This window comes from Maylandia zebra, linkage group LG16 (genome assembly GCF_041146795.1).
Source record: "Maylandia zebra isolate NMK-2024a linkage group LG16, Mzebra_GT3a, whole genome shotgun sequence".
NCBI classification, from domain to species: domain Eukaryota; kingdom Metazoa; phylum Chordata; class Actinopteri; order Cichliformes; family Cichlidae; genus Maylandia; species Maylandia zebra.
In genome coordinates, this window is record NC_135182.1 from 10,393,685 (window position 1) to 10,418,869 (window position 25,185).

General features: G+C 41.1%; 1 protein-coding gene across 2 annotated transcripts in view; it reads right to left on the minus strand.

Annotated features, from left to right (window-relative positions):
• Nucleotides 1-314: 314 nt before the first annotated feature.
• vwa8 (von Willebrand factor A domain containing 8) overlaps nucleotides 315-25,185 on the minus strand; it is a 92,891-nt gene continuing 68,020 nt past the window's right edge. For both annotated transcript variants that reach the window (XM_014410552.4, XM_076875375.1), the window contains 12 exons: nucleotides 22,851-23,002; nucleotides 22,282-22,486; nucleotides 22,111-22,192; nucleotides 21,300-21,504; nucleotides 14,218-14,326; nucleotides 13,317-13,473; nucleotides 9,254-9,362; nucleotides 6,141-6,266; nucleotides 5,488-5,646; nucleotides 4,017-4,115; nucleotides 3,554-3,792; nucleotides 315-1,715 (listed from right to left, as the gene is read on the minus strand). In XM_014410552.4, the coding sequence (XP_014266038.2) occupies nucleotides 1,607-1,715; nucleotides 3,554-3,792; nucleotides 4,017-4,115; nucleotides 5,488-5,646; nucleotides 6,141-6,266; nucleotides 9,254-9,362; nucleotides 13,317-13,473; nucleotides 14,218-14,326; nucleotides 21,300-21,504; nucleotides 22,111-22,192; nucleotides 22,282-22,486; nucleotides 22,851-23,002 (1,751 nt within the window). In that variant the 3' untranslated portion in view covers nucleotides 315-1,606. The remainder of the gene's footprint in view (nucleotides 1,716-3,553; nucleotides 3,793-4,016; nucleotides 4,116-5,487; nucleotides 5,647-6,140; nucleotides 6,267-9,253; nucleotides 9,363-13,316; nucleotides 13,474-14,217; nucleotides 14,327-21,299; nucleotides 21,505-22,110; nucleotides 22,193-22,281; nucleotides 22,487-22,850; nucleotides 23,003-25,185) is intronic.

Genomic DNA, 25,185 nt, shown 5'->3' on the forward strand with positions numbered 1-25,185 from the left:
TAAATAACATAAAAAGAACAAAGAAAACCAAACAAAAATTTACAAAATATGAAATGATTTCCCTGAAAGTAAAACCTGCTCAGAGAGTGAGCTGCTTTGACGGAGGTTTGCGCTCTCTGACTGCTTCTTGTTAAGAAATACTTAATCTTCGTCCATTATCTCCACTTGTTTTTTAAAAAAAAAAAAACATCTGCAGATAAACGGTTTTCTTTTGCAACACCAGGAAGGACAGGAACGCTCGTCAGAAATGTGACTTATCGGATAATCGAGCAGCAGCAGAAATAGTCTTCAGAAGGGAAGTGATGGGGCAGAAATTGAATCAAATAGCAATGTTAACATTTATTAAAATGCTCTACATTACTTTTACAGTTTATTTCACCAGAAATTAACAATGTGAAAACTAGATACATGTATGAATTTTAATATACACTTTTTAATGCCTTCCCAACATGAGGTTCCACCCAGCAAATATCTTACATTTCCAACTAATCAGCAGCCCAGGAGCCAGAGGCAAATTAAAGTAGGTTAATAAAAAAATGGCATATGCCTCACTCACAGAAATCAATAGAGGCTGACAGCTGGACAGGCTTCTATTGATTCAACATAGTCAGGCATGAACAAAAACTATGACAACCAGGGAAGACACCGATATGATGTTTGATACACACTGACCCACTAGTCCTGTATTTTTCTCTTCATCTGTCTCGCAATGAAAGTATTTTGTGTTTGGGAGCTCTTGCAATGAAAGGCAGCTCTGAGCGCACACGAGGCAACACATGTTCCACCAGACAGGAAGAAAAGGGTCTGCACATGTTGACATAGATGCTCTAGGAAAATACACACACACACATACACGCACACTCACACAGCATGGGGGTGTACAACAGCGGCAGGCTTTAAAGTCCGCGTGCAGCCAGGTGGGAAATTCCCTGGTGGCAGTCCCAACATACCAAAGGCGCCAAGTTATTGCTGCTCGGCGCATCCTAGTGTCGGTCAGGTGGGGCTTTACTGTCGGCTTTCTTGTGTGTGTATGTGCATTTTTCTGCGTGACAGACAAGAAGTCAGGAGCTCTGACATAAATGGATGCTGTCACGACTCCATGGCCCTTCCCTTTGAGTTTCTCACAGCCCGATAGAGGACAAAGGTGTGTGTGTGTGTGTGTGTGTGTGTGTGTGTGTGTGTGTGTGTGTGTGTGTGTGTGTGTGTAGGGGCAAAAACACAATTAAAAAGAACAGCTGTTAGGCTGTGTTTGATCCCTAAATGGGATCTGAGACAGGCTCCAGGCATACGCGTCACCGATTACACAGCAGATTACAGTCACACTAAAAGAGATCACACACTTTGTGTACTGTAGCTGTTCCCAGAGGGACACAGCAAAATATCTAAACATTAGTTACTCTGTCATGCTAACAGGCTTCTTAACAATAACAAACTGTCAAACCCCCGGCTCGTGCTAATGCGACCCCTCCGGACCTGCTGCAGCCATGATAAAGTCATTTGATCTGACACAGAGTGTGAAGATTTTCAGCGCTTTCACAACAAACTTTTTGAAGTTTTGGGTGTGTGAGATAACAAGTGAGTGGACGGTATGTACTATGTGTTTGCATCAAGCACTCGATAACATTGTGGAGGTGAAGATCTGCTGCAGGATTTGGGGGATCTGCTTGGTGTCCATGGCGACAAAGGACCTCCCTGCTGGAAGGGTCTTTTGGAGTCTGAAACAAAAGAACACGAAGAGAGAATGAAGATAGAGGTCAAAGAAAGGAACTGAACTTTAGCACTGGAATTGTTTCCCAAAATTAAAAGAGACTACTTGTATTTGCTGTGTGAGCTGGCACTACATATTCCCATTAAAAGAATACAGTGTATGAGTGTGTGTGGATGAAAGAGATGCCTTTCACTCGGTGGAGCTCAGCAACAAGACAACAGAGCCACCTCCAATGCCTTTGAATCATTTGTATAAACCCATTTACTCTAATGAGCCTCTGCCTTTGTTCTTTCATTCAACCGTGTCCCTATGCATTTCTCCTCTCAGGACATACACACACATGGGCAGTCAACAGGGATATAAAATTAGCATTCCCAAAGTGTTGCTCAAGAAGGAAAATTATATAACTCTAAGGGCATCCATAACCAATTCCAGGGCTTCCAGGGCATGACAAGATATTATTTTAATTTCTATCTTCAAATTCTGACAGCCTGCCCTTAAAGAGTAGTTGACTTCTTGTCTCTTTCTATCTTTGCTTTTTTTCTGCTCTTCGTGAGCAAAGCATAGAACAGGTTTATTATCTTCTGAAGCTCCTGGAGCTAAAGACTGCATTAAGCCAGGCAGTTCTTCAACGAGTTTAAAGCTTCAAGGCCTGCAAGCCTCAACAGAGAGGATGTATGTCTGGTAAGGAGCTACAGTAGAAGCCTGCAGTAGAATGGCAATGAGGATGAGGAGGAGCAGGTTAACGAGTACACTTGTTGCGCTTTCATCTGGCCTGGAAACTTGATCTGAGACAGGACAGTAAGGACAGGCAGCAGATGGGGATGCTGATGTTTTAATACAGCCCAAAAGGAGCTACTTTAACATTCTGGAATTGAAATTGAAGATTTAAAACCTTAACTAAATAAAAATTGGTCAATCTCTTCTTCAGGGTTATCTCCTCATTCATCTCTGGGACTGCTTTCAGTGATAACCGCAGCACTGAAAGCACTGGAGGGCTCTTTCTGTCTCCTGGCCCTTCTGTCTCTAATATGCCACTAGATTCCCTCTGGTGTGTCAAAACAGTAACCCTGCACTTTGCTTTCAATCAGAGGGAGTGGACAAATTTTCAGCAACATGAATCTGTGGGAAACTAGGGATGGGAATTGAGAACCGTTTCTAGCAGTTCTATTCCTAGTATTTCTATTTGTTTAGTCTGCTTGCTTATCAGTTCCACTCGCACCTGCACTACAATCAGCTGATTTCAGATTGTGTGGCTGAGGAGGAAAATAGAGCCACGGTCTACAGCGTGGATAAGGACTTTTATTTTTATTGCACAAAAGCATGAGGGCGCAATGGTAAAGTGCAAACTGCATCCAGGACAGAAACAACCACATTATGCTGCTAACACAACTTAGGGTCTTTGCAAGGATCTGCACAGACAGCATGCTAACCCTTAGTTAGCCAAGAGCCTAGAGTGATGATATACATAAGTAAATACCGACCTCAGCCCTCAAAGTGGAGCCAATGAGATCATTATTAACAATAGTTCCAGATTTCAAAGCACTCACTGTGTAAATTTGAGGTCCATTTTTAAATTGCAACGACACAGGTGCAAGCAGACATAAGCAATCAGAAAAATAAAAGCAGTGTTGGAAGCAATACAGAGGTGCATGAGAAGATGACCTTGAAGAGCAAACTAACTAAATGCAACTGTTTGGAGCCCCAGAACTTAAGAATTGTCTCATGATGAGTTCTTTGCATCTTCATGTTCCTTCATCTACTCCTCTTTTCTTTCCATCTCTTTTGCACTTTGCTCGCTCTTAGTTAACTCCACCCAAGTTATCATCATCTTCACCTCCTTACCTTTCAGCCTGATCGCCAAGGGAGCCAATGAAAATGGCAAAGGCATTGACCTGTGGGTCAGAGGTCAAGACTTGGGCAAAGCGCTCGGGCCGAATGCCGTAGCGCTCCAGATTAGCGTCGCTCAGCACCACCACAAAGTGCTCATCTGCTTCTTCTCTCGCCAGCTCCTTGATGCTGGCCTCCGTCCCCTCCAGAGTGTAGTCACCACTCATGCAGAACTGAGAGTGGGCATGCATGACCTGAAGTGCAAGGAAAAGGCTGATTAATAAAGAGCAAGCCACAGATTTTATTTAGCTTCATACTTGCAGCCCCAAATGACATCGTTTGGAGATGTTCATCAGTTTGTGTGGCTACTTTGACTTAATGTACAATTTCATGTGAACACAGATGTTAAAGAGAAAGAAATGCATGCAAAACACTTTTTGCAGTCCAATTGGGTGAGCAAAACAAAGCATGAGAATACCTTCAGGACTTTAAGTCTCTGCTTGTTATTCTTGGGGATTTTGTCTGCCGTGACCAGTTCAATGTCGTAGCCATCGCCCGAGTGGCCCACTATGTCATACTGTGTAGAGAAAAGAGTTAAAAGACACAAAAGACACATTGTTACAACATTTAAGTAAAGACTGTAGTGATTTGACTTGTTACTTAACTTGTAATGTAACAGTCTCCCCGACAGAGGTGTGAAGGTGCAGAAAGGTCACATTGTAAATGCGAACATTGCAAGATGTTAACAGTGTCAGAGGTTTACATGTCTCCACCAGACCATCCATCATAACTGACTTACATAAGGCAGCTCACACTCAGCCTGACACTGTGAGCCCCCAGGCAGCTATTTGAAGACCCAGGTATTATGTATATGAGCCACATCTAATAAGGGCAGTTATGACTGTGGTGGTCAAAGGTATGCGACTGTGTGTCTCATGCATCCATATCACTGTTGCTGGGTAAGAAGACCTTTTGGTGCTGTCAATTTTGTATTGTTTTTCCAGGGTTTATTTTGCTACATGACTCATAAAGTCTAACACATAGCTCTAAATCTAACCAGGTTCAATGTCACCAAAATTAAGGCCATGTCAATCCACAGTGGGCGTCATCCACTTCAGGATTGTGAATGGGTGCCTAAAGAGTGTACTAAAAAAAGGCATCAAACTATAAAGTGACACGTTTGACTATCGATGGTGGATGATTGTAAGATGCAAACACGCATATAATGCGAAACTGCGGGCAGCACGGGCACATGGTGACAGTGTATATATCTTATGCGTTACCAGACGCTCTTTTATGTAAGGAGTGTTATTCAAAGACAGCAGTGAGACTGAAATGCCATGTGGAACACTGAAAAATGTGTATGCGAGTTTGTGTGATATGTGATCAGTATTAGGTTGGCTTGAGTGTCACTAAGGGGCCAAGAAGTCTGTCTCTCTCCAAAACTTTTTTTGTATGCACTCCCGTCTCCCCCTGTCTCTTTTCATGCTCCATCTCTGGACCGATTCCACTTCTCGTGGCTACAACGGACTCCTGATTTTCCATGAAAAGCGTCAACTGTATTACCAATTCCTACCCAATAAAGCACTGACAAATTAGATCACAGTGTGGCATGAGAAAGGCTTTAAAAGACACACTGCATGTTTTGATATACGAGGGTGCAATTCAGGAATTATGGCAATAATGAATTTCACACCAGAAACAAAAGCTTGAATAGTTATTATTATTTCATGTACGACTACTTGATACTTAAGTTAAAATAAAGATTTACACTAAGTATATAGGGTATGAAGTGTACTATATAAAAGTGTACTAACACAAAGGAAGCACAGTAATTGTTCATGTGAAGTAAACTCCATATACTGGACATGCAGCTGTTATCTATCACCTGACTTAGGAAAAGTCACATAGAATCTTCTGTATTGTGATGCGCGATGTAGCGTTTTCACCTTGAATTTGTGCTCATAGTTCTCAAGAGCTTCCATGACCATACAAACAGCTTCCATGGAGCGCTCCAGCCTGCCATCCACACCGTTGAAGCGGTACATGCTGCCCGACACGTCGGCCAACACCCGTAACCGCTTGGGCTTCTGCTGAGGGCTGCCCAGCTGTAAGCACACATAAGTTACTAAATAAATAAATACATCAGCAACTACTGATTAAATCGAGCTAAAATCCCTACTTTAGATGGTGTAGTTACATAAAAATAATATTTTACACAAGGTCGGGATTTCAAAACTGGGTGCAATTATTTCAATGTAGCTCAGCTCAGACCAAAACTATGTAAGACTTGGAGCTAAATACGTTAGAAAAACACAGTATTTATATTATGGGCTAGTGTGTGTTGGCATGATTAGTGTGGGAACTACTTTTCTGCTGTGTGCATGCGCGCACAGATGACAGCACAAGACGTAACTAGAAACTGAGTGAGCTGGAGCAGAAACAGCAGGGTGTAATAATAATCTCGCACACACACACACCGCTGGAATGTACCGCCTGACAGATAAAGGTCAAAATTATGTGTGACTGTGGGAGTGAGTGTAGCAGTCTTTGGAGGTGTGGCAGATTCAAAAATAAGAAAGTTTCAAGAAAAAACAAACACCTCTGGTTCCAGCTCTCCCCTGCGTTTATATATAGCCTTCTCTCCAGTCAGTCCATCGATGATCTTGGTGTCATCCAGCTCTCCCAGAGCCTGGTTCTTTAACCACTGCCGCTCCTTCCCTTTAGCCTGAAAGCACATCCACCAAATTAGAATAAGTAAGCCAAATATGCCTGGGAGAGATGATTTTGTTTTGATGGAGGTTTTTAAAGATGACAGAGGAGCTCAAAGTTCACCAATACCAACAACTAGCACTCACACCCAGCAAACAAAAAGAGGCTAAGGCTACATTGAAAAGGCTACACTGAATCTGTGGCCCCATTTCTTGTGATGTTACAAGGAGAAAACCTGAAAGGAAGAGCGCCATCACTCCGTCCTGCCCTCATCTTTCCCTCAGCGGAAGGAGATCTTTAGGGAGAAGACGTCAAACAAAGAGGAAACCCGATGTACCTCTCCCCATTCTCTTTAGGTCACTCCTGCAGTTACTGGTGAGTCAGGATATTTGGTTTCGTGTCTTGAGATTTTCTTTACACGGCAAATGACGTGTGAGCACACAAAGAAACAAAGAATAGCCAGCAATAACAAGGTTGTTTGACTTCACATCATTGATAAGTAGTAACAGATGTAACAACTACTTTCACCTTTCTGAATGCAGTGCACAGTAGAACAGCACAAACAAAGGTAACGGAACCAGATCCCTTTTTTCCTCACTATGACAAACGATTCTGACATAAATGGATGCACATTCTCTTCGTTCATGATGCAACAACATTTCTCAAAGCAGGCACAAAAATTACCTATCCAGAAATACAACAGACTGAAGTTATTACTTCTGGTGCTTAAGCGCATCTTATTTAAAATACAAGGTGTCAGCTTCAATTTAACTATTCAGTTCAATTTTGTTCACATGGTGCCAATTCACAACAACAGTTGGCTCAAGGCACTGTTTTTTTTTAACTATGTTGAACTGTAACTGAAAGAGGTGTTGTGTTAGTGCGGCACCTAAATGTCATATAGGGCTGCCACAAACGATTATTTTGATAGTCGACTAGTCACCGATTATTTTTGCAATTAGTCGACTAATCAGATCATCATCCATTGGACATACAGCGTACAGCTTATTGCACCAGCAGCATCTGGTCTTATATAACTATCATTAGCTTACAGCTTGAAGTGTTTGTGCTAACTAAAAATAAAGACAAGATGGTAGTTTATTAATTTTTAATGAAATTTGCAGATTGTTTCGGTGAAGTTTAATAAACTCCTTGCTTTCTAAAATATAACAGGACACCGGAGTATATTCTCCAGCATCTCACACTTCTGATAATCAGCTGTCTGCTTGACAGTTTTAGCTGTGCAAAAAACTATAACTTTAATCTCAGCCAAACCGATTTACTCAGGAACAAATAAAATACTAAAGAAAGCCAAACAATAACATTTTTAAGTTATCTAAGTGACTTATATATATGTTTAACCTGACTAGCGAAAGACGGCGGTGGGTTTGAAAACGATTTGCCGGGAGTCCGGTGTTCTCACGGCTCTAGTTAGCCTTGCCCCCGCCTAGCTAACGAGCTAGTGGGTAACAGACGTCTCCGAAAACGTCGGAGCGCTTTTGAAAATATGTGGTGTCTTGATAAACTGAGCAGATATTTGAGGTTTACACAGCTACATTCTCGCCTGAAAATATGTTAAACGTTTATTTTGTGACCCAGAAAGAATAATAAGAGTAAAGTTAAAACTAACTAGCTGCCGCCATTGTTGACAGCTGCGCTATGAATTCTGGGACACAGCTTCTTCTTCTTCGGGGTTTAACGGCAGCTGGCATCCTTGTACATGCAGTGCTGCCATCTTCTGTTTCAGTCCGTTATTACACTCTTAAATCCTACTACTCATTCCTGCGTCCTTTGTGATCTTACAAAGCTTCAAACGATGCGTCGACTATTAAATTAGTCGTCGACGATTTTAATAGTCGACATAATCGTGACTAGTCGACTAATCGTGGCAGCCCTAATGTCATATTAATGAAATGTCTTGACGCAAAAGCCAGGATACTCTTCCTCATCAATAACGTAAAATAAAAACACTTTGCGGTCAGCTCGGACTGATATCTTACTTTTAGAACTTCACAATGCGGGCTGAGGGTTTGTATGTTCCAAGCCAGTCTATTGTTGAGAGGTAAATAGAGAGGGTTTTCCCTGAGGAAAACCCCAGCAGATGGAAACAATACACTATCAGTTTATTGAAAGCTTGCCATTTATAGTTGTGTGCGTGTGTATGACTCCTTTCAGTCCCTCTGTAGGAATGGCATAAAAATTGACATGACTTCATAGCGTCTTGCCTGCTGGGTTTTAGTGGGATCTCCATCATCTTTCCAGTGAAGAAGCTGCCCAAGGCAATAAGGACAAACGCAAATTACAACCAAACTCATGTTCAAAGCCCACCTGGATGGAAAACAAAATCACACACCCTCCACAGCACAACACATGCAAAAAAACACCTTCACACCTGGATAGAAGAATAATAGAGCACAGTTCAGTGTCACTGCTCTGTAATCGTGGCTGCATGATTGCGTTCTTGTCAGATGCCCATGAACGCACACAAACAAGCACACCCACCAGAGACGCTCGCACTAAGACGCCCAAACAAAGGGCGGAAAGTGGAAACCAAAATAATGAAACGTAGACAATACCACCACTCCCTGTGATCTTAGTCCGCATTCTCTTTAACAAATCAGAGTGCTCCTGGGGGACAGCGCCCCCTCTTTCCGTGTCCAGCACCACGTGCGAGGATGTATAAGGTCAACCAATTGTCATCTGCTGACTTTATGACCCCATGACTTTTTTCAGTGTCAAGCCGTACAATAGAAGCTACTGCAGCCTGAGTTGGTGGTGTTTAAATAAACTGATCTGACAAAGACGAGCCTGTCATTACAAGCAACCACTTAAACCAGCAAATTGGGAATCCTGGCTTTCAATATTTTACTCATTTTATAATATTGGGACTGAGCAATAAATAAAAAAAGCTACTGCAGATGAACCTGGATGTTGCAAAAACACTGATACCTTCAAACAAGGAAACTTGTGTTAAACACAAACAGTGTGTGGTGTGACGCCAACCTGTAAACTGTCCAGGATGATGCGGAGTGACTGAACTTGTCTCCTCACGGCACTGGAGAAGCGCTCGTATGTAGCAGCATCGTATTCACTCATATCAATCTCCTTCAACCTGAGACAAAAAGTCAGACAAAAACAGAGGGGAGGGGGAGATGCATGGCATTAGCTATGACTAAACCTTTATTGTCCAAATTAACACCGTGTGCATCTTGAGGCAGTGAGATACAGAAAGAGTACAAACAGAGCCCTTTTTTCATTAGCCCAGGACACCTGAGAACAAACTGACAAAGGGTCAGTGTTTCTAAATATGAACCCATGTGCTCTCCAGAACACACCTGCGGGCATCAAGACACAGGTGCTCCTTTCTCCCCAAGTCATGCTTATCGGTGTAACGCCAGCGTGCAGGTACTTTAGTATTACTTATACACAAAGACACAGAACCTTCCTTAAGCGTGGTAAGGGTCCTTCATGCTGGTGTGTGTATGTGTGTGCAAAGTGGGTGAAATCCTCTGACACGCATTTGAAACCTTTGGTGACGACTAGACCGTCAACACTGCAGACATTCAGAGCAGTGACTTAAAAAAAACAATGCAGGGATGAGAGTAAGCCTTATCTATCACAGGCTGCAACAAATCTGTGTGGATCGGTTGTGTGTGAGCAGATTCAGACAAAATACTGACACAGACTGCACAGGCATCGGCTATGCAATCAAAACAGATCATGCATTCACACACACACACACACACACACACACACACACACACACACACACACACACACACACACACACACACACACACACACACACACACACAAACTCATAATCACCAACACTTGGATGGCAGTTTTAAAAAATGTTAATTCAGGTAAGTCATGCAGTATAAAGACAAGAATTTGTAGTTTGAAAAGCTAATATTTTTAATTTGCATCCACTCAATTTGTTACTTCCTATTAGAAAAAAAGAAACTGCATCTCAGGCTTCATTAACGGAGGCTTCAAAAACAGTATATAAGTGACAATAATGATATTTGTTTAATGAATGCAGTTTCATGATGCAAAGCATTTATAATTGATCTATGATCACTAATGTGACGACTGGGGCCTTGTAGTGAAAGGGTTGCTTATTGGAATATATTTTAATAAACGGGTTTGCTAAAGCCTAAACCTTATGACTAACCTTAATATATAATTTAATTTCTTTGAATTAATTCCATGAGCCTTTTTTGGTTTGTATTCTTCTGGAAAACAGTAAATAACGACAGAATTATTATTATGATTATTTATTTCTTTAAAACTAAATTGGATTGAATTAAAGGCCTTTATCACTTGTGCACATCTGATCTGAGACCAGTCTAAATTTGTTTGCAGAGTATCCCCTGTGCACATCCTCACTGTTTGTGAATGACCTTCCTACAACTTATATAAATAAATGATACTTCAAAGTTTTTACTACTCAGCTGTTAGGTATACCACTCATCATATCATATTAGTGTCCTCTTGGACTCTTGGAGTAGAATCTATGTCAAATGAATCTAAAAGGAAATTAAATAAAGGTAAATGTACAATAAACAAACTTGATCTGCATTAAGTAATATCGGACCTACACACACAGCCATTTTGTTTGTTTCTGTGTATTCTTACTGCGTCGCGTCAGTCCACAAAACAAGAGCAACGCCTTCCTCCACACATTCCTATGTGTGTGTATACGTGCATCAGTGTGAGGATGCATGCAATGGATGTGGCGAGCAGACACTCTGGCCAGCGGCCGGAGCTATTTCCTGCAAATTCCTGAACCTTGACTTATACGGGAGAGAGCAACAGAGGGTTTTTACTAAATAAGGTGGAGCCAGCACACTGAAAACTCACATACAACAACCACAAAAACAAAGACTTAAGGTTGACACTCCCTGCTACTAAACAAGCTGTCCTCCACTCAAAAAAGCTCCTTTTCCAAGGACAGAGACAGTTTTATTTTCCTATTTTTCATAGTGTTTTTTCACTCCTTTATTGTCATGCATTTAATTAGAGGAACTGAGCGGTTAAATAGGCCTTTGTGGTCGCCTGACTATTAACTGTCACATTATGTGAGCATTTCTTTACAGTCATTGCAATGAAACTTTGAAATACAGTCCTCACTAAACAATAACAGCTTTGTTAACACCCATTAAATCTTGAAGCGGGACACCCATTTTTTGGATTTGGATCTGTTACTCTGGTATTTAGGAAACCTCATTCTTGTGTATTTGCTTTGGATTTCCTTAAACATAACTACAATCGTGTTTCCAAGCTGAACCAGTGGGTGAAGTGTAAATTTAACAACAATGTGATTATTTGTAAACGAATCTCATTGAAACCACACTGGAAGACTTCGGGAAATGAGAGGAACAACTGCAACTCAAATGTTTTCCAGTTTTTCCAGCTTCCTTTCCTGCAGTTTTTGTTCATAATCCATCAAATGTTTTCAGTGTTTCCTGCAGCACAGGAAAAACTGTCTGCAGGCCAGACATGACATGCTGAGGTCTGATATCAGCGCTGATGTAATACATGCAGAATGTGATGTGGCTCTGTTTTGCAGAAATAAAACAAGAGGTCTCCAAAAAGGCGTCTGGATCTGTTGTTCATTTGTGGTGCATTTTCAAATATAAGTGTTAGTTATACCAGCTGCACTCAAACCCACCAATACCATTATGGATGCTGGCTTTTAACAGCAAGCTGGATACTCCTGCACCTATTTAGACCAAAGGATGCTTTTTCCATGATAACAAAGGGAAATTCAGATTTTGATTGGACCATCTTAAATAAACTGCATTGCAAACCAGCATTTCTTCTTGTTTATATATAACTTTTGCTTTTCTTGCATTTGAGGAGGCAGATCCTAAGGGCACGTCCATAAACCCACTATGGAATTCAAATAAAAAGTAAGGATGCAGCAAGAGTGAAACTGTAAAGAAGGGGATGACTGCAAAGAGGAAAGAACAAGGCCACAAAACACAGGGTCGAAATGGGAGTTTTACTATTTCTGGTGTCTTTCACCACCACTGAAAACAAGCAGAAGATCTTTGTGTGTGTGTGTGTGTGCGTGCGTGCGTGCGTGCGTGTGTGTGCGTGTGTGTGTGCGTGTGTCACTTAAAGGTTTCTGCAAAGATCTTAGTTTTACTGATGCTTAACTTAAAGCTAAGTAAACATATGACTTTGGACACACATTGGGAAGGAATAGGAAAAAGGCTGACAGTGTTGGCTTGTGGCATGGAAAAGAAAAATCAAGCAGCCCTTTATTTCTATGTCTGTGCTTACCTGTTAGAGTGACATGTGAGTGAATAGCAGAGCGTCAGCATGTAGCTACTAGATATTATCTGAGCTTAGTGATAGACAGGCTGAAGACAAGGCAGAGGAAAAAATCTGAAAAACAAGGCTATTAAAATGGGTAAAGACAGAGGGAAGAGAAGAGGGGGAAAGAGAGAGAGAGGAGAATCTGAGAGGTTGTCCTCTTGGGGTGAAAGCAGGCAGTGTATGAGAAGGGCAATGCAGGAAAGAGGGAGGGGGAAGGGGGGACTGTTTGAAGCTAAAGTGAACAGAGACGCCCTTCATGGATGAGCTGGTGAAAGGGATGCCCTCGCAACCTAACCTCCTCTGAAGTGAATATGGGCTCAACACGCGCGCACACACACACACACACACACACACACACACACACACACACACACACACACACACACACACACACACACACAGAGGTCGCCCAGTGGGATCTACCACTGTGCTTTACCATCCAGCTGGGACAGAGCACCCTGGAGTTGTTTGGTGCACCATACCTGGGGTGGCAGATGGCCCACACATGCGTATTGTTCACACACATCTGGTTCACATCACATTACATTATACACCTCAGACACTTCAGTTGTTGTTTTTTTGCAACAATCAGTGAACAAAAAACCAACAAAAAAAGTCTGCACACCTCTCCATGGTTTTGCACCTGTGGCGTTAACTCTATTTGGATATGGTTAAAGATCAAGCGTGCTTTCCAACACCGCACAGCTATTTTTAGCATGCATTTCATGCATATTACCTTTCTTTGAAGGCCTTTTCAGCCATTTCTCGGGCTGCCTTACGGACCTCTTCAGGAACCGCATCCTTCTCCACCTGTGAAACCTGATAGACCTTATGCCCTGCATCCAGACGATAGGGGCCTCCCTTGCCACCCAGCCCTGCTGTGTCTCTGCCACCTGTAGAGAAAGCGATTCAAACTGTTACAAAAGCTTTTGTCATTAATAAACGTTGACACAAAAGTATTGCCATACCTCACAAATATAAAACAGATCATTATCATTATAACTGACTATATAAAAGTTGTTAATTTTCTGTTGACAGACGATACATTAACTGACTGTTTCACCACTACGACTGATGACGATTTTTCCTGCTGCCTTCTAAATTTGACCACATCTTCTGACTATCAAAAGGACCTATAATGCTGCTAACAAGCTTGACATTTTTATTTTGGAGTTGTCTGTGCCTCTTTATCTTATACTAGGCCTCTGACTGAAAGAAGCCATTTCAGCTTTGTTCAGATTGGTTGCCATCATAAACGGGTTTGAACAGCAGGTGGGTGAGGCTTCTATCTTCACAGCCAGAGATTTGTGCCTGAGATGACGATACATAATCTATGTTGTGTCTATGATGCAGACTAACCAAGTTCAGCAATTTTGCTGCCAAAACACTAGTTGGTGGTGGAGTTTCTCACTTCCAGGGGATCCATTCTCTTCCAGTCAATTTAAAAAAAAAATGTTAGCAGAAGAAAGAGTCGAAAATGTGTACGTGTCATGCATGTAGTTACAATACTAGGGACATATTAATAGGTTACATTACAAGTTATGGCAATGGGTTTATAGAAGGGTCTGTGGATATATTTGGACACATGGATTTTTTTATTTCATGCATGTTACAATGTGGTCAGAAACAACTGTTACCTGTGCCTCCCGCCCACTGGTTACCCCCGACATGAGGAGCATTGTGGGGGTCGATCTTGCCATGTTTCGGGGCGCTGACATCCAGGCCACTGTCCCTCTGGATGGTGATCTGCAAGGATAGGATGAAGGGAAGCCATGTGGGTGATGTCATAAAAATGCCATAAACATCCAACAAAAACATGCTCATTTTTTGATACAAAATAACAAAAATGCACAAAATAATAATTCGGTATTTCTATTATTTTAGAGTAAATTGAACTGACAAGCTAAAAATGTATCCATATTATGAAAAAGAATCTAAGTATGTGTGTTCAAATAGCACCTAATGTAATCCGGTTTGAGATCAGCCATCATTTCTTGATAAGCCCAGATCATTTCTCTAAAACCTTTCTCTGCAATGTCATGATGCACTGAACTAGTATGTGAGGGCCATACACACAACCAAACAGTCAGTTACATAGCATTATCAGTCAAAGCATTATTAGAATTAAAGGAGTCTCTATCATTTAGTAGTGAGGTCTTAGCAGAATGGACAGAATAAGCTCTGTCTTTCTCTGCAGGGGGGATAATAGACGGAGGGAAGGAGACACAGAGGTTAAAACTTTGCTTTTTTAGGTCCATCTCAATGGCACCATCAGAGCCAAAATCAGCATGCTGCCTCTCACTCTGAGGCAGGGCGGCAGGCCAGAGTCTGGCACGCTTGAAGGACTGAGAGAGAAACGGGTAGTTCAGTGAGAGACTAAGTGTATCCCCTGTGGTTCAGCTGCATTCTTACATATTGCAGGAATTCAAATGGTATCTGTGGGGGGAAGAAGGTCTCTTGTAAACTGTGGAAAGCGCTGTGTGTATGTTCAAGTTATTATCTTTTCTGCTGTTGATTTTTTTATTGGTTTCTTGTGGTCTGAGCGGTTAACAGAGACTTATCTGAAGGGAGCGGCAGTTTGCTGAAAAGGACCCCTCCCCTCCCCGTCCTCACCCAGTATCCACGCATCACACTGACACACAGAGGAGCTCAGAGCTCAGGCTCTGTTCCCACACCTGCACGAAGCTGCTGGATCAGCAGTGCTCTCTATATTTAGTTCAGATTAGGAGCACCAGTCTGATACACAGCAAGTCAGATTATACGGACAAGATAATGCCCATTGTGGTACTGAGCTTAAACAGAGGCTCTATTATTGATGACGGGATTTACCAGACAGACAACAGATGTTTGGATCCTTGAACAGATTCACATTAACGTTTTAAATCAAGCTGCACCTCTAAACACGACTTACACAGCAGCAGCTTGTTGATCACAATATAAGGTCCTTCTAAATCATATCCTGTGTTGTCAACCTTTGAGACACCAATGGGGAGCATAGTTTAAAATGAACATCAAGTTGCTTTCAATAAGAACTGAAAATAGCGATTAAGACCATGAACTCATCTTCAAAGTGTCTGCTAAATTCACAAAATGAGAGTCATTTTTCCACAGTCTATACAAATGCAACCAGATGAATCGCCCCTGCTGGCCATTAGAAAGAATGTATACAGAATGTATAATAAATTCCAATTTTAAATTTAAGACAACTAACTGTTAAAGTGTGTCTAAAAGTAGATTTGACATTTCTGATATTATTTTATTGCAGACAAAGTCACTCGTCAGCCTTAAAATAATAAGACAGAGGGAGACTGGAGGTAATGTAGAGCATGTGTCACCATTACAACGTGAGAGCACAGATGGAGGGAACCCTGCGAGCTAGTTCGGGCAGACAACTGGAGTTGCTCTGCGTCACACACACATAACCTGACCCTCTCTTCACATCACATCACAAACACACCCTCTAAGTTTGGCAGCCTATTTTAGCTCCCATCACCATCTGTGAAATGTCTCTCTGCCTGCTGCTTCAAACCATCCACCTCTACCACGTCTACTCATCAGTCCCAATTTTCATACGTAGCATACTGTGAAGTTATGAGTTCACATATGAGTAACATAGTGACAAATGAACAAACCCGGGAGAATATCTTTAAAAAAAACCAAATAAAGATCAAAATATTTTATTCACTTTTTCCTTTTCCCAAGGGGAGATGTCCCCAAACCAATCACTGGAGCCAAAATGATGCTTTTTCATGTTGATGCTGATGTGTAGCCTTGCCAAGACCAGCCTCAAAGGTTGCAGAAAACAATTGAGGCCTGGCTATTTAAAGCCATGTTATGGTACTTAGCTTGATGCGCTTGATTACAGTTGGACAACAACATGCGTGACTGGACCAATGTTTTTGATTTTTCATTGATAAATAGCTAATCAAGCCATACATGCAAAGCACAACTTTAAACACTCTCCTTTCCTACAAATAGACACAGACTCAAAGAGTGAGGCACAATCACAGCAGAACTCCAGCTGTGTGGGCTGCCTTACACAACAGACTGACATGAGGATTGCCTATACTGGCCGACAGTAAAAATGTCTTTAAAAAAATTAAGAAGAAACTAGTGTTAACCTAAGTAAGTAGTGAGACCTTGGTCAATAACCAAAGCTCACCTCCACTACTGTAACTGATCTCTGATTACACACTAACGTGCCTCTCAGAAACCTCTGCATAACATGAGCTGTGCTGCACACAGCTGTGTCATGTTGAGGAGTGGGTGTGTGCACTTGATCCACAGGAATATGACTTTAAGGCTTACAGTTGCTATACAAGTGTTTTTGAATGAGATTGCAATCACTCGATAAAAGTTAGTGCCACCAACCTAGCACCATCTCCATCAGGTTAACATCACCTGGTCCCCGATGCTCATTTTGTGCCTGTCATTCACAGAGGAAGTTGAGCTATGGGATTTTCTCAGCGTCGGCTTATTTCAGTACTTCACCCTTGTCATCACACTGTATATAGATATAACACTCTCTCTGCGTCGCAGCATAATTATGAATGTATCACCACACTGCTAATGCACTCTAATCTGACTCTGTCAAACCAGGAAAAGGGTTGAGTTCTTAGAACTCAACTAGTGTTGAGTTCTAATCTAATATAAAATCCATTATAAAAGCTATATTTTGATGTATTAACACAAATTGTTCTCCTTTAATTCCATAAAAGATATTTATGCACACAAAAATATTTGTATCATCTTTAGCTGTAATAAAAGGTCATGTCTAAAATCATTCCCTGTTTGCTACATGGTGTGTTACATATAATTTGCATCAACTGATCAGAATGTCTTAATTAAGGATGAGAACTTATCCGTGTAGTGCCCTTAAAACTGGAACGACAGAACAGAAAAGAAGAGAAAAGAAAAACGTACTTACAGTCTCACAAATGTGCTGAATTTAGAGTTTCCAGAATGATTGTTAAAGTCTGAACAGCCTATGGTAATGACACAATGTGCAAGCGTGTGTTCATTATGTCAGTTACTGTTCAGCTTTGAGTGAACTATCGGCTGTCTATTATACCAGGATTAGTAAATGAGTGATTTCAGACACAGCTAATGTTGGCTAAACTATAACTGTTCCAGTAGATCTTGCTACAGCAACTGAATGCTCATTGTCTTTGAAAAACACAACCGATGACCTCCCAGGCTGAAAAATAGATGTCATGGAAAGGTGAAAAAAACATGGACTTTCATGTTAAAATTCACTGAAAAAATGGTTTTAACCTCTATGCATCATCTCACATAAAACTGTACATTCTCTTTTTTATAATTCCTCCATTTGAATGGATTAGAAGGTCGTTGGGGCATTGCTTTACCTCCACATATCAGAGCCACTGAACTGGACCTCTTGAGCATGTTTAAAATAACAGATTTTATAAAGTTTATAACCAGATATGAAGTACAGAAGCTTAAACACATATGGAATCTCTTACTTATGTTCATATGAAAAAAAATAACACAATATTTAATCCACAGTACATCTCAGTTTTTCAACACGATGAAGAAATTCTGCTGTAGTAAATGAAAAGAAATCTGTCAGGATGACTCTTTGGGACTAAATTGTAATTAATAGATCTGTAAAATTACATAAAAAGTACCTCATTTCCCAAAATGTCTTGTAATAAGAAAACAGTTTTTGCTTCTTCTTTTTTTCTGTATAGACAAATAGATCAGTAGGAAAAACTGTAAAATAAAGTCCCAAACATATGCCCTTCTTCACATTTTCCAAAGCCGTCCAGTGGGATTTTAAGATATTGGGAGTCTCTGTCGGGCTAATTTGGCCCCCAGGCCTTCTGTTTGACACCACTGATTTAAACAATGACACACAATTGAATTAAAACCCTCGCTTTTTTTGTTTTTTTTAATACTGGCGTCTTTAGCATAAAAGGATTTAAGGATGGATGATTCTTACCAGTCACGCGAAACTGATAAAACCACACACTGTAATGAATGAAATTAAGAGTTGAATGCTTCATGCGTAGAGATGTTTGCTTAGATTAGAATGAATATTCCAAGATTGTATCACGCTTAAGGCAAAGCTTTGATGCAGTTTAAGCAGCTCCATAAGAGCAGGAAAACACCTTTGAAGAACATGCTGAACTGTAAATACCTTATAATACCTGCATTGATGCCAATTTTCATTTATTTCTCCACAGAGTCTGGGTATGTTTGGACAGCATGCTTGATTGGTGCTTGTCTCATGCTAAAGTAATTTTGAATTTCCTGCTCCAAACAAAAGACAGATTACTACGCTCCGTAACCACAATTTGGGGTTTAAAGAAGCACCACAGAACTGAATGGTTGATGTCAAATTACTGCGTAAATCTTGGATAAATGTGTTTGTGTGCTGCTGTTGCTGCATGTCCCACTCATAAACAGTAAGCTAATGATGGCACGTTAGCGCTGAGAGACAGGCAGAAACCAAAAGAAGGAATTAAGGGAAAAAGGACGGCAATGTCAGTGGAGAAAACTTCATTTTTAATGACAGTGGGAATCAACGTTTTTACCCCTCCCTTTTTCTTTCTTTTGCTTTCTACCAGTATATGTCTCTGTCTGTCTCTTATCTGCGGTCCACGCCTTGTCTTCTAGGATAAATAACCTCATAAATTTCTTATTCTCCTTCAGACCACTACAGACAGACAGTGATATAAGAGCGATGGTGTAAGTGTGAATACACACTTTTGAATGTGTGTATGCAGTCATACATAGTGCATGAGGTCAGCCCTTTTCTTGAGTAAATACATGTCCCAGTGTGATGCTGGGCGCACGCTAGTGTGTGGGTGTCAGCATAAATGCGTGCCCGTACACGAACGTTCAAAAATATTCTGTGTGTTATATAAAGGTCTCAGTGATTCAGTGTATCTGCAGATTGATGAAGCTGTGTTATGTTGTGTGTGTGCGTGCAGGTTCTGAATGACCTGAAATTAATGGTGTAGGAAACACTGCACCATTAATCAATGGCTTTTCAGTAAAATGAACATATAGATGGATGCATGAATGGATGGGCATAAAGAGATTTCGGAAACTATTATTAAGATCGACTAATTTATGAAGTGAGCAATGTGGTTAGAAAGCTTTGTCTCAGAGTTCAACATGCCATATTTTTATGACTTGTATTAACATACTTGGCCCTATACTTTACAACTGGTACAGCATACAAATATGTCCATTAAGGTGGGACAAAGCATCTGTAGACACTTCTACAGATGCTTTAAACTTTGAGGGAGCAAGCATGTGCATGCATGAATATGAGTGAAACTGAAGAGCTTGTGTCAGTGGGGAAAGGCCAGGTAGATGGAAAAGTGGCACCTGGCCAAACCTGCCGAAAACAGGGAAGTGTAAAAACAACAAATCACACAATTAAGTGTCAGGTTGAGTGACTATAACTGGTTGCAATATGCAGGATAGCTGCAGACACCAATCTGGCACCATGCGTGCAGATAGATGATGAGTGATGTCTCCTATGTATCTTTGTCTGCAGGAATGATGTCAGCTATGCTGTAATGGAGCAAAGTCAGAGCGACGTGTGGAGGCGCCACGCTTACTTGGGCACACACACATAGCTCATTGCGTGCTTTTCCAGAAGTATACAGTAGAGGTATTAATGAGTATTACGAAGGCAATAAGCCATCATGACATGAGCTTTGTTTATTAAACCTGTTAACCACTTCCAGCATGAACAGATTTCCTTCTTTTTTCCACTTCACACTTTAGTCAGAACCCATTTTGTTATGCTCTATAACCATGTCATAAAAACAAGGTACTTGGCACATACTGTTCAAACATCTACGCCCATATAGAGCTAACGTAGTATGTACACTGTTTGGCAAAGCAGATATAGAGAGCCTTTTAGGCGGCTGTGAACAAACTCAGTAGAGCCCATGCTGTTTGCTGAGACTGAGCACAGGGAGAGTCTGTCCAAGTCTAACCTACAGTGGACTCAAGGTGACCCACCAAAGAAGATATGACTATTGACAAATCTAAACCAGAAACAGGCAGAAACGGTGAGCTATGGGTGTTTTCGAGTCTATAATCTCACACAAAGACGCTTGGGATAGCCTTGTGATATGTTTTACAGCAACCAATGCAAATAGCTCAGACTCCAAAAATTAGTCACTGATATTATACAACTTCATGATTGGTCTCCTTGTTACCATTTTTTCAGGCCATGTTGCATCTTCTATCTTCATGCCTGGTGCAACAAACACAGATCTGCAGCTAATGCTCTCTGCATGTGGACGACTCCAATATGCCAAGAATGTTTGTGTCTATGTGCACATGTGGGCACCTAAACAATGCTGTCTCAGTGCTCTGGTCTGAATGTTCTGACACTAAGGGTCAAAGCTATTGCATCATCAGCACGACAGCCAGCCATTCATAACCACCCACCCTGGGTACAGCTGGGTCATGAATTATGGAGCTGAAAATATTCCCTTTAGCACAAAAACAGAAATGTTTCAGCTAATGTCTTCTGCCAGAGTGAGGCGAGCATGCAGAGCAACTTCCAATGGAGAGTTGCTTTAAAATAGAGGTGCTGCCCCTCTGTGGTGTGGAGATTAACTGCAGGCTGCAAGCGTTTCTAGTCATTGTATTTGCCACTTTGTGGAATTCTATAGAGAAACTTATCAATGAGCCATGTAATGTGCTCAAAGACACTCTGTTGTATTACCTGTATGGGTCTGCCGTCCTCTGAGCCAATCATATTCCTCCATTCCATCAGTGAGCGCTGCAAGGTGTCTAATCCTGTCTCCCAGAGACGGATGTACCCGCCCATATCCACCGTGACGACACCTCCAGAACCAAGAGCAGCTATCAGCACATCACACTCTGACACCTTGGACACCCAGTTGGTGTAGGGCGACACAGTCATTGACCTGCCAATTACAGATACAAGAAAAGGTCACAACACAGAACACAGAAAAAGAAGTTGATTTAGATAAGCAGGGACCATTGAGTTTTTATTCCACTCTTTTCTATTCCAGATCCTATGCAATTATAGTAATGATATTTATTCATGGTCTGTACAGATCTTATACTGGGCCTTGGGGCAGGCCTTCAGATCATCCTCTGAAACAAATGTTTTATCTCTTTCCACCCTTTAAAGCTGCCCCTCTTAAATAGATGATGGGAGGGGCTTCTGCGCTTACCGGCAGAATGGTGTACTTGAAATGACAATTTTCACATATGCTGGGTTAATTTTTTTGGAACCTGGTCCATGTTAAATATGAGTATCCATTTGTCTAAGAGACAAAAATTAGGGGGAAAAAAGCGTAATATGTCCTCTAAAAAAATTACAAGTTTCCAAGGTTGAACACATGTAAGATGCAGAGAAGATATATTAGCACTTTTGGGTTTTTTTTTCTTTTATAGTGCAATGCTGTCACTGACCTCTAGCTGGAGCCAAAGGATGTAAAGTTACATTCTTGTTCTGAAAGTACTGCAGAATGAGGTAGTGAGGTAGTAAGACACCAGCGGTTTACCTTGGAACAGGAATATATTTGAGCTTCTTGGAGTTGAGATCAGTCACCTCTAGGTATGCTGCTATCATTGGAGGTGTGACGTCTGCGTGGCAAAGAAAACTAATCTTTAAACTTTTGAAAACTTTCAAAACTTATATTTCCTGAAAACCTTTATGTAAGGTGAACTCTGACCTTTGGGGTACAGCTCTTTTAGGGGGACTTTGTTAGGTGGAAGAGCTCGAACCACCTGATTGACCGGGATCAGACCGACACAATTCTCCTGTTTGGCCGTGGCGCTCCGAAGCCCTCCTCTGAAGAATGCTTGAGCCCCGCTGTCACCACTCTTTATCGCTGATAGGTTGACGGGTCTTTTAAAGCTGTACACTTCATTAGGTGACTCATCAAGAGAAGAAATCCGAAGGAAAACGTCACTCTTAAGCCATCGGTCATACGCATTAGAGTAACTCACTCACAATGCTCTTTGTTTTCAATTAACATCTTCTCTAACGCTTTCATTTTTTCATACATGAATCAGGCAGATAAAATACAGACTCAAAGCTAGGCCTTGTCTTAGCTTTGACTTTCAAATAGGTTCCAAAAAAATGTTAACGCCACATGACCCCGCTTCCCTTCAAGCTCTATAGAGTTAAACTAGATATTTCTACTTCTAGTAGAAACATAAAAAGAAAGAAGACAGGAAACTGGAAAAAGAATTATTATTGTCACACAAATTTCTTCACCAAATTCCCTCATAATCTCACCATGAGATCTGGGAAGCCGACGATGAGCCGCGCGTAGGAATCTGTGTCAACCAGCACACGGTTAGGGGAAACAATCTTCTGGTTCAGAGCGGCACTCAGGTTCTCGTTGGGTAGCTGCTCACATGACAGCATCTGGGGTATAGACAACTCGGCTGCAGTGATGGACCAGCATGAGTTTGGTGGAACAGAAACATGAAAGAAAGCAGTGAGAAAAAGAAAGAAATAGAAACTTGTCCATTGGGGGAAACTGGGACTGAGTGTTGTCGAGGGTCACATCAATAAGCTGAACTCACTCGTGCTCAATATTAATTTTTATTTCTTTATAAGCCCTCGCTCCTTGGGAAATCAATTGCCCTACTTCTGAACTCAACTCTACTCAATCTTTGTACTTCATGTGAAGAATGCAGAAATGACATCATTTAGAAACCTGTCAAGAAGCTCCCGTATTTCCTCTTAAGAATACAATCCACTGAAGTGTGACAACTATGAGCTATAGACTTTTCAAATGACTAAACATTTGAAAATGTATTTAACTTATGGCCATTTAATGTATAAACTTAGAGGTCTGAAATACAGCTGTTATTAGTTTAATTCTCTCTATTTCAGTCTCCATGTTAATTGGGTCTTTAAGAACTGCTACACAGCAATACAGAAGAACATGAAAATCTGTTAAATAAACATAGGGAGATTGCGGTTTGCCATTAGGTGCGATTTTCCGAAAACACAAAATTTCATTTCATCTATATGGTGACGATTGCCAGCTTTATCTATCTTTTAATCACTCTGACAGCTCCTCGGTTGGAGTCCTGCTTGATTGTCTTAGCGATGTTAAGTCAAAATTTCTAAAATTTTAACAAACGGAAAACTGAAGGAATTTTATTCGGTCTCAGTCGTTCTTTTGGTACCCCAGATGTTGACTTTGCTGCTCTGACCCCTGAAAAGCTCGGTTACTAATCTTGGGGTAAAAATCGACAGTGCGCTTTGTTTTGATGCCCACGTAAATGGCTTGGTGAAATCTTCATTCTTTTACCTCAGACGTCTGTCAGAGGTAAGCCTCTTCTCTCCAGGCGTGACTTGGAAACTGTCATCCATTCTTTTATAACCTCACGCTTGGATTACTGGAACTCCCTTTTAATAGGGGTTGGCCAGGGCGCTCTGTCACACCTGCAACTGGTGCATAATGCTGCAGCACGGTTTTTAACTGGTAAAAGAAAATTTGAGCAAATTACTCCAGTTCTGGCCTTCTTACAAAGGCTTCCAATTTAAAATCATTTTAAATTGTAAATCCTTAAACAGTTTGGCGCCTGTATATTTGTCCAATCTGCTGAAGCCCCCCTCGTTTACTCCGGTCAGCTGAGCAGCTGTTGCTCTCAGCCCCTAAATCGCGGCTGAAACTTGGAGGAGACTGAGAGTTCTTCTTCTTCCTCGTCACATTAGGCAATCTACTTCAGTATTGGTCTTTAAATCCAGGTTAAAAACAAATTTTTATCCGCTGGCTTTTGACTCAGTGAGTAACTGCCATTGTTAATTTATTGTTATTGATTTATTGTACTTTTTATATTTCTGCTGTACAGCACTTTGGCTGCCCATGTGCTGTTTTTAAAGTGCTATATCAATAAATTATGGTACGGTACAAAGATTATTTCAAAAGAGATTTCACTAATTACGATCAAAACGTGCAAACCTTTTAAGCGCAGTAGGACCCGCTTTGTTTGTTTGTTCTTTTTAGTTTCTTTGTGGCTTTTTTAGTCCATTTAAAAATGTGATGAATATAATGTTGGAGAAAAAAAAACAGTATATCCCACAAGTGGATATTTGACATATTTAAATAAGCAAACACTTTGAAACAGTCTCTAAAAGTTAAAGGTGATCTACATGAGCAACATCACAAGTTATTAGCTTTTCAATTATTTATTGATAAAAATATAAATGGATATTCTTGAATGGAAAAAGTAAGTGCATATTTGGCCTCCAGACGCTAGCATTGAACAACATCTTGAAGTTGTTTTGCATATTTGTCCACCAGTTACTGACATCAGCTTTCTAAGATTTATGACCACAAGAAGTCAAAACTTGTAGAGAACATATCTTTATTGCTGGACTGACGTGTTTAGGCTTGTGGCTTTCATCAGTCAGGGTCATCAGGATCATGATGACCACGAAAACCCCGAAGACACGTCTTGTGGCCATCAGAGCTAAAGGCCACTAGTCAATACAGATTACATCTATCATTACAGCCCTCTTCCTCTGCTTGTCTACCACCACTATGTCCAGTTGATTAGCCGCCACCACTTTGCCTGTCTGTAACTGGAAGTCCTACAGGATCATAACTCGG